Source organism: Sinocyclocheilus rhinocerous, unplaced genomic scaffold (assembly GCF_001515625.1).
Source record: "Sinocyclocheilus rhinocerous isolate Xijiao unplaced genomic scaffold, SAMN03320098_v1.1 scaffold2310, whole genome shotgun sequence".
Taxonomy (NCBI): domain Eukaryota; kingdom Metazoa; phylum Chordata; class Actinopteri; order Cypriniformes; family Cyprinidae; genus Sinocyclocheilus; species Sinocyclocheilus rhinocerous.
In genome coordinates, this window is record NW_015646349.1 from 171323 (window position 1) to 181685 (window position 10363).

General features: G+C 34.3%; 1 protein-coding gene across 1 annotated transcript in view; it reads right to left on the minus strand.

Annotated features, from left to right (window-relative positions):
- Positions 1-7359, minus strand: part of LOC107707360 (gastrula zinc finger protein XlCGF46.1-like) — a 28330-nt gene extending 20971 nt beyond the window's left edge. Inside the window, exons 1-5 of the mRNA XM_016511347.1 lie at positions 7345-7359; positions 6586-6709; positions 6288-6371; positions 5109-5192; positions 4303-4386 (exon numbers count right to left, since the gene is read on the minus strand). Coding sequence (XP_016366833.1) covers positions 4303-4386; positions 5109-5192; positions 6288-6371; positions 6586-6709; positions 7345-7359 — 391 coding nt within the window. The remainder of the gene's footprint in view (positions 1-4302; positions 4387-5108; positions 5193-6287; positions 6372-6585; positions 6710-7344) is intronic.
- Positions 7360-10363: the final 3004 nt, after the last annotated feature.

A 10363-nucleotide genomic window follows, 5' to 3' on the forward strand; every position in this document is an offset into this window, starting at 1 on the left:
TACTCACACCGTGAGGATCACAGTATGAGGATCGTGTTGACTGGGTTATCTTTTGCTGCACATCAGAAATATATTATTTGATTTTACTTATTGTGATCAACGATTAAGAGAATCTGGCCTTTGTGTTCCTTCATATTTATATTCTTGTGAAAAAGGAGGCCAAGGCTGGATAATTTCATGTTCTTAGTCACACTGGTGTGATAACAAATGCAAACATGAATGGGAATATACTTCTATGTATAATATACTATGAATGGAACATATTTTAATCATAATAATTTCTAGGGGTACCAATAATTTTGGCCATTGTTTGTGTACTAAAGAAAAATGTTTATTTCATAATGTGATTTTGCACCACTTTTTTTACTTCAATTAAAGGTTAGATTTTTTTTTTTTTAATGAAAGATCAAATGTATAAACAATGCAAACTTATTTTCACAGCCTTCTTTGATCATATAGTCGTGGTCAGAATTATTGGCACCCTTGGTAAATATGATCAAAGAAGGCTGTGAAAATAAATCTGCATTGTTAATCATTTTGATCTTTTATTTAAAAAAATACACAAATATCTAACCTTTCATTGAACTAAAACAATTGAAAAGGGGGGAACATCTCATTATGAAATAAATGTTTTTCTCAAATACGCGTTGGACACAATTATTGGCACCCCTAGAAATTCTTATGAGTAAAATATCTGTGAAGTATATTTCTATTCATATTTACAATTTTGAGCTCACCAGGGTGATTATGAACATGAAATTATCCAGCCATGGCTTCCTGTTTCGCAGGAATATAAATAGGAGGGAAAACAAAGGCCAAATTCCCTTAATAATCCATCACAATGAGAAAAACCAAAGAATATATTTCAGATGTGCAGCAAAAGATAATTGAGCTTCACAAATGAAAGTGACTTTAAGAAAAGAGTTAGAGCAGTGAAAATTCCCATTTCCACCATCAGGGCAATAATTAAGAATTTCCAATCAACAGAAAATGTTACAAATCTGCCTGGAAGAGGACGTGTGTCTATATCGTCCTAATGCACGGTGAGGAGGAGAGTTTGAGTGGCTAAAGACTCTCCAAGGACCACAGCTGGAGAATTGCAGAAAATAGTTGAGTCTCAGGGTCAGAAAACCTTAAAAAAAAAAATTCAAACAGCACCTACGCCACATGTTCTTTGGGCGGGTTTCAAAAAAAAAAAAATCAAGAAAAGAAAACACTCTCATCCAAAAACAATCCCCAGCATATTCTGTTATCAGACATGACTGGAACTTCAAATGGGACTGGCTTCTATGGTCAGATGTAACTAAAAAATTTGCTTTTTTAGCAACAAACACTCAAGATGGGTTTGGTGCACACAGGGATAAAAAGTGCCCCATGTGTACAATGAAATATACTGCTGTATTTTTAATGTTGTGGGCCTATATTTCTGCTGGAGGTCCTGGACATCTTGATTAGATACATGGCATCTTTGATTCTATCAAATACCAACAGATAAAAAATCAAAAAGTGACTGACTCTGTTAGAAATCTTATAATGGGCCATGTTTGAATCTTCCAGTCATACAATAATCCAAACACAAACCTTAAAAACAACATAAAAATGGGTCACTGGGCACAAAACCAAGCTTCTGCTATGGCCATTCCAGTTCCCTGACCTGAACCCTATAGAAAATGAGTGTGGTGAACTGAAGAGGAGAAGCACCATCATGGAGCTGGGAATCTGAAGGGTCTGGAGAGATTCTGGATGAAGGAATTGTCTCTGATCTCTTGTCAGGTGCTCTCTAACCTCATCAGGCATTATAGGAGAAAACTCAGAGCTGTTATTATGCCAAATGGAGGTTTCAAAAAGCATTGAATAAAAGGGTGCCGTTAATTGTGTCCAATGTGTATTAGAGAAAAACATTTATGTCATAATGATATTTCCCCCCAATTTAAATTCTTATTCTCCAATGAAAGGTTAGATTTATGTGAATTTTTTAAATAAAAGATCAAAATCATTAACAATGCAGATTTACTTTCACAGCCTTCTTTGATCATATTTACCAAGGGTGCCAATAATTCTGACCATGACTAAGGGTATGAATAATTTTGAGCACAACTGTATTTACCCATCGCAATATAAACAATATAGCAAAATCTCTATTGACTGACACTTCTCATCATAGCACTCAGCCTTAGTCCTCCTGATCTATGTTTATCCTTCTCCATGTTTGTGTCTCTCATGCAGGACTGCTGTACATAAAACTGAGCTAACCATGTCGATAAATATTTGAAGAATATTTTTTTTTGTTGTTGTTTGTTTTTCAAATAGAGATCACGATTCTCCCATAATTCTGAACTAAACAAAATGTGTAATTTACAAGAGGCTGCAACAAAAAATTAACTTCTATTTAAAAATGTTTAATTAATCTGAATGAATTATTTTTAAAAGATTGTTTGAATGAAAGATTCAATGGCTCGCTCATAATTACTTCACTTGTTTCATTACTGGATGAATCAGCAGTTTTGAATCTCTTGAATTAATGATTCGATGACAAATAAATTTAACATTCACTTGTCGTCACCTAGTGGCGCAACGATTTCATCGACACAAACATTATTTGAAGGGCCAATTACTTTCAAAAGGTGATTTGCTCTATTTTAAATGGTATACCACAGACATCAGTATTTTTTCCCTAACTATATACTTTTATCCCATTACTTAGGTGATAATATGAATGATTGTAAGACAGAAATTAAACTGTGTGGTTAAAAAAAAAAGAAAAAAGTCTGTTCCATACCTAAACATGATAACTGCTCTCTCTGTCAGCGGCAGCGCGAATGCAGATTTGAATGTTGTGGCCGGTTACAGAAAAGGTTTAGTCTAGTCTTACAAGTAAATGTTTTTTTCTTGAAGACTGGTGTTTTTTTTTATAAATTCAGTTACATAAAAGCATAGATTAGACTAAGTTGAATTCAAAAATAATAATGATTACCCTTTGGATAACTGCTAGTTGATGAAACTCATACTTAAAGGGATAGTTCACCCAAAAATGAAAATTTGATGTTTATCTGCTTACCCCCAGGGCATCCAAGATGTAGGTGACTTTGTTTCTTCAGTAGAACACAAACGAAGACTCTATCTCTCAAATGGACCATTGACACTCTATCTAAAATCTCAATTTGGCGTGTAAATTTGGTTTTGTTTGTGTATGTTTTTTTTTACTCTCAAAGCCGTGATTCCCATTCACTTCCATTATAAGACTGACAGACTGCAATGGTTTGAGTTAAAAATCTTCGTTTGTGTTCTACTGAAGAAACAAAGTCACCTACATCTTGGATGCCCTGGGGGTAAGCAGATAAACATCAAATTTTCATTTTTGGGTGAACTATCCCTTTAAGACCCTGTCTTAACAGAGGCTAAGTTTATGCAACTGGCCCCACTGATATGACTTTGTCAAAGGTGAATTTTAGAAACAGGAGAATCGTTGTCATTTAGAAATAAGATTGTGTGGGTGTTTGAATTGAGATCACGATCTTGTAACGATTAATCATGCAGCTCTATTATATACACACACAAAAAATTAAAATCTGTTGCAACTGACATTTTATATTGGTGCAATGGTACATATTTTGCCATATCACCCAGCCCTAATTTGCCAAGTCAATAAAGTGGGGTCCAGAAAAAATGACTGACAACTGGTAGATAAACTATTAGCACCATTTCAAACCTAAAACTATGAAATCTGTAAACTGGCTTATGAGATATCCGCATTAACCATGATTGCCAGGTTGGACACAGATTTTGAATGCATGGTTAAAAAAAGCCACAAACATCTCAAAATCAATGGAATTTTGGTAGGAAAACTAAGGAAGTTGTCATTCTTCAATAATAAGTTGAAGGGTGCCATACTTTGCGTGCACCTTCAGAACTTAAGATCTTCTGCAGTACTGCACAAAAGCCAACCACAATGACATACATTTGTTCATGGAAATTTGCTGTTAGAACAAAGATCAGCAGGGCTCCTTTCAAAGATAGAGGTGAAAGAGGAAAGCAATTTTTGTGAAGATTAAATATGAAGCTTCAACAGGGACTTGTGATTGCCTCACAGACAAAGCAAATGTCATGCAGACGATATCTAGCATGCTAAAAAGGCAACAGAGGCAACAAGGGTCATATGCATGACAATGTGCAGGAATGCTCAGCAAAGCAGAAAGGAACTGCAGAGTGAGCGTAACACGGCATAGTTAGAAAATGTCAGTCAAATGAACAAAAGCAATGCAGAAAGTTGCAGCAGCGCACTGGGTAAGAGATGACTTGTACCCGTATGAATGAGGCTGTGTCGCTGAAGGTGGTATCTTTGGAAAAATCTCATGTCACACATGGTGCAAGCATATGGTTTGACCCCTAAACGCAGAACAAAATAGCAATAAACTTTATAGTCTTCAAATTGTATTTCTGCACAACATCATATGACCGCTTATTCAAAAGTACAGTAATTCTGCTAACTAGTACTTCTACTAACTAGTACTGCTAACAGAAGCCTGTTTAAATGGATTTATATTTACATTTATCTAAAAGTTATTCTAACAATTTCAAATAAGTCTAAAAGCCTAATACTAGTATTCTTAACATCATTTCAAATTAACTTTTTTTTTTGGAGAGTGTAACTTTCTAATTGCTCAAATGCTTAAAGAGAGAGAGAGAGAGAGAGAGAGAGAAAGATAAAACATGGTGTGAATAGCTTTGGTGCAAAAAAATATTTGCAAGTATTTTAGCCTTGTGTCATTCTACTTGGTGTGAAGAGACCTTAAAAAAATAAAATAATAATAATAAAGGTTTTTGTTCTGTGTAGACGCACTATGATCTGTAACTCTGTTTATAAGTATCTATTTTTAGGTTTATATAATTAAAAGACTAATGAGAGCACCTTTTTTACCATACATCAAAGACAGCATCTAAAAAACAGTAATGAAAAAATATATATATTGATATTATAGCTGTATGTAAATAAAGATGTTGCTTGTGTCATAAAATTTTGCAATTACATTTTAAAAGAGTGCTATAGTGTAAAAAAGTAAATATTGAAGAAATGTTTTAGAAATAATATCCAATGTAACGACACATACCAGTATGAGTGAGGCTGTGCCTCTCCAAGTGGTAACGTTGGAAAAACCGCATGTCACACATGGAACAAGCATACGGCTTCACCCCTAAATGCACAGAGTGGCAAATTCAATGATCGTCTACACAGAATCTAAACCTTGCTCAACTGTCCTCATAACAAATATAAAGCTTTATACACCCACAAGGGTTTAGCTGATTCAAGATACAGTACATGATTTTTGCTTTAGTGCCTACTATGCAAACAATTAGTTTGGATTCAAGCAGTGTTCATGAAATTTGTTTGATAAAATGTGTCTGATCACCACTGGGAAACCAGTCTGAAGGCATTAAATTGACATTTAACTAAGCTGCAAATAATTAAACGTACAGGCAGAAGACTTGACATAAAACCTGCACTACAGAACTTTGGCCTATCTATTGCCATCTGTGGCTGCAATATAAAATTACACACCACTTGTGGAGCAGTTATTGTCTCTTATGATCATCATATCAGAGCAGCTCTAAAGCTTCACCTGACTCACCTGACAGCTCAGTTTGAATTAATATTAAATGCTTATTGGAGTGAATCAGGGTAAGGCAAGAACATGAATTTCAAAACTTGTTCTGGTATTTGGACATTTGGATTTTAAATCATACAAGCCCAATAATTCATCACTCACATACAAATAAATTATATCTTACTCCTAAAAGCACATTATTTATAGAGATGCACCGATTGCAATTTTCTTGGCCGATTCCTATTTCCGATTTTTTGTTAGTGTGATCTGCCGATACCGATTTTTGCCGATACCGATTTTCTTTCTAAGAACTATAATTGACTGCATATACAAACAAAAATCTACTTTTCTTCAACACGGTTTTATTTTCATTAAAAGAAAAAACACAAGTAAAAAGTCAGTAATAAAATAAGAACAAATAAAAAAATTGCAAACAACAGCACAAATAAATGCAATAGAATAAAGAGAGCTATGAAACTAAGTTTTTCAGGTTAAGTAAGTTTTTATTCAGGTAAGAAATACTACAGAAATTAAAGTAATCAAATGTAAAATAACACTGGATGTGTTATTTTACATCTGATTACTTTAATTTCTGTAGTATTTCTTACCTGAACACTTATCAAATGACAAATGTGAAGGTACCATTTACTATTTAAAATCAAAATGCACAGGAACAAGTCGTACCAGTATGAGTGAGGCTGTGTCGCTCCAAGTGGTAGCGCTGAATAAATCTCATGTCACACACGGCACAAGCAAACGGCTTTTCTCCTGTGATAAAGGCAGACATTTGAGTGAAAAACAGTGAAACACACCAACATATCATCCCAATCTAACATGATAAATATATGTGTGAATAAAAAGTGGATCATTTTTGCAACGTATAGAATTTTAGCACATATATTAATGTGCTGTATAGTATATTAATAGCATATACTGTATGTACACCTCTTTACAAGAGTCAATACAGCTGTAATATTCATACCAGTATGAATGAGAATGTGTCTCTTCAGGTGGTATCCACTCCTGAAGGCCCCGTAGCAGTGATCACAGATAAAGTTCTTCTGGACTTTTGAAAGTGGACAATTTCCATTTTCATCCACAACCACCTACCAGGAAAATGAATGGAAGACATTTTAATCGCACTGATCGCACTTTTCAATGGACTGGAATTTGCAATGTTCAAAAAGGAAACAGAAGAACCACAGAATTATCAAAAAAATTATCCATAAACTATATTCCAGATCTTCTGAAGCTACAAAACAGCTTTGTGTGAGGAACAGGCTGAAATGTACTCACTCCCAATCTTAAAGGGTTAGTTCACCCAAAAATGAAAATTAGCTCATAAATTACTCATCCTCAAGTCATCCTAGGTGTATATGACTTTCTTCTTTCAGACGAATCCAGTCTGAGTTATATTAAAAATGGTCTTTGATCTTTCAAACTGTTTCATGGCACTCAGCGGGTGTTGCATGTATCCGTCCAAAAGCAGTTAAAGATCAAAGAAATCGCAATATGTTTTTTTTGTCCATATCGCACAGCCCTACTTGAGAGCGAGTAATTTATGGGCTAATTTTCATTTTTGGGTGAACTAACCCTTTAAATAGGTCACAACTTTGAATACAATGTTCCTTTTTAAAAAAAGGTAACTTTTTTTGCATCCCTACTACTATTGCATGATTATTCCGTAAGAATCTATATCACTGAGAGTTTATTATACATCTTATTTTTCAGTTTTAAATACATCATAGGCACGCATCACAAAACCACGTATTCCAGTTAGAAAATAAAAAATCAGTTAAAAAGTCACCCACAAGAGAAATCAAGTCACAGAACAGCAGCAAATATCACTGCATGTCAACTATGTAACATTGCTTTTTGAATGTCTTTTTTGCGTACTACTCAATGCTGAGTAATGCACAGTATCATTCTAATGGTCTAGGTCATTCTAATGCTGTATAACTTTCTTTATTGAACAGACAGAGAAGAACAACACATTTTATGAAAGCCAGAGGGGATCCAAAACAAAACTGGACCACATTAACTTTTATTATATAAGAAACACACACACTCTTAAGGTCCGTTCACACCAAGGACGATAACTATAAAGATAACGATAAAGATATAGCTCCTTCCGCAGAAGCTACAGACACACAAACACATAAATCACAAGTGTTTGTAAACCTACAACACCGCCTCTGCGTTTTAATATAACACTATAAAATAAACACATTTTTGAAATAATCTTTTACCAACAAAGTGAATGAATGCATCTAAGTTTTTATTTTGTGCCAATAATTACAGGCTTATATGTAGAGGTCAAGTTTTTTAATAACAGAAGGCAATACCAATAACTGGGTAGTTGATACAACATTTTAGCTTTTGAACCTATATCCTATCTGGGTGCTATAACTGATCAGCATTTCTTTCTATTTCTAACCTGAATTTTGCCTTTACCAGTTCATTTTAAATGGCCCTTCTGTGCGAGAAGAGTAAAAACGTACAATATTCAATGTAGTATTTTAAACAATATGAGATTATTAAAGACCTATGTGTAATTATTAACAAAATAAAGATCAAATAATTAGCAAAATGCTAGATTCAGATGAAATATAGAGTGTCACATTGTAGGACATGTCCAACATTACTGAATTTAAATGTTTACTTATTTTACACACTTTTTAAACAAAATCACTGCTTAAAAACAGAAAATCATGCATTATACACTGCCAAATCAGAATCACTACACTACATTCACATTTATTCATTTAGCAGAAGCTTTCATCCAAAGCAACCTACAAATTAGGACAATAAAAGAGGACAACAAGAGCAGTTCTGTAATATGTAAAGATGTCTCTTTGGCGTTTCTCAAAAATTAGTTATGTTTACGAGTTTTTTCAGATGGCACAAATAACCAATTTAACCAAAATGACTAATTTGCAACTCTAATCACAAATCTATTTTTTGTAAGTGTGACCTGCCGATACCGATTTTCTTTCTTAAGAGCTATAATTGACAGCATATACAAACAAAAATCTATACTTTTTTTTTCCAATGCAAAAAATATTTACATAATTAAAGAAATGATTAAACATTACAATTCCCCCAGTCAAAAGTTACAGATGTCCTCTCAATTAAACAACTCTCAAAATAAAGTGCTCTGTGACTAGAAAGAGGTAGAAATAATTAACTGAAAATGAGCTGCTGTATATAACGAAACAGATGTCATTTCCCACTATGTATATAAATGGTCATTTTTTTTCCCCTAACTATATTAAATGTGTCATCTTTCACTTCAAATTCGTACATTGTTTCAAAAAATTCAGTTCAGCATTTGAAGAAGCATTATATATATTTACACAGACTGTTTGATGAAGCTGAGGTGACGTAAAAGCATTTACACAGCAACATTTCAAATGCATAAATAATTTTATAAGATAAATGTTTTAAAGTCAATGTTTTTTGAACATACAAATAAGAAATGTTGCGAAAAATGCTATGATGCTTTTAAATATGACACCAAACCACCAGTAGGTGGAGACAAATAACTGTTTTAATGAATGAGTCATTTAGTCATTCATTCAACCGATTCGTTCAAAAGGCTGATTCATTCAGAAATGAGGCAAGTGACTGTCTTTATGAATGGGCCACTAAATCATTGACTAACTCGATTTGTAAAAAAAAAACGTGGATTCATTCAGTAACGAAACACCGCTGCGTTGCTCTGAGACAACAGTACTGATGTGGCTTTGATTGGAACTATTTTCATCAGTGAAATTGAGCAAAAACAGTCAATATTGTGTCTAAAATGTAAGTCAGTTAATTTGAACTTCTTGTTTATTGAACTACTATTGTATAAAATCAATGTTGCAATCGTGTTAATATTCGGGGAAACATCTTGGTTGTGTAATGTTGCTTATCTATATCATATATTATAAGTAAATTTTTTACTGGAGTATGCAACTTTCTGTGCGTGCTGTTGCACTCATTTGTTATGATTTCTGCATGAGTCTCTCTCGTTCACATCAGACAGGCTTTTCAAGCCTCATCTGGCAGGACAATTTAAAACTAGAATCAGAATCATTCTAGTGCGAAAGTTATTGGTGGCCAAGTTTCAGTCCTTCCCTGTTTTTTTTTGTTTTAATTGATGTTTTAATCAGGCTAATTGTCTGGTCAGGCAAGTAAAATTCTCTCTCACTTGCCCTTTAAAAAATCAACTTGTCCCAGACGAGCGTTAATCGAGCCCTGTGGTTCCCCCATGGTTTACTGTGGCCCTATACGTATTACAAATTGCGAACTTTGTGTCTTCTTCATTCACAGTGAATGAAATTCTATGCCAATTAACGCGTGGATGTGAATATAACGTCAAAATGGAAATGCGGAAAATTGGCTAATTCCGGTCCCTGGTCGATCAGTGCATCTCTGAAATCTAGACCAATTATAGGTTTGTAAACATTCAGGATGCGCGTGCATCATGGTTGCAGAAAACCCGGGAGAGATAGCCTTTACGGGTAGAGAATTTCACGGATAGGGTACAAAATAGTTAGGTTTAAAAAGATTATAAATTGTATTGATTAGATGTCATTGTCAAAATGTTCTCCGCATATTACAAGAGCTTGTCACCCAGCGATAAGCACTGTTATTCAACGAAATTGACGTTAGAGAGTGCGATAGTCTTACAGAGCCGAAACAGGGATGACGTTTTTTTGTGGGCGGAGCCTATCTGGAGGCAGAAAATGACGGTTTTCAAGTGGCAGTCTATG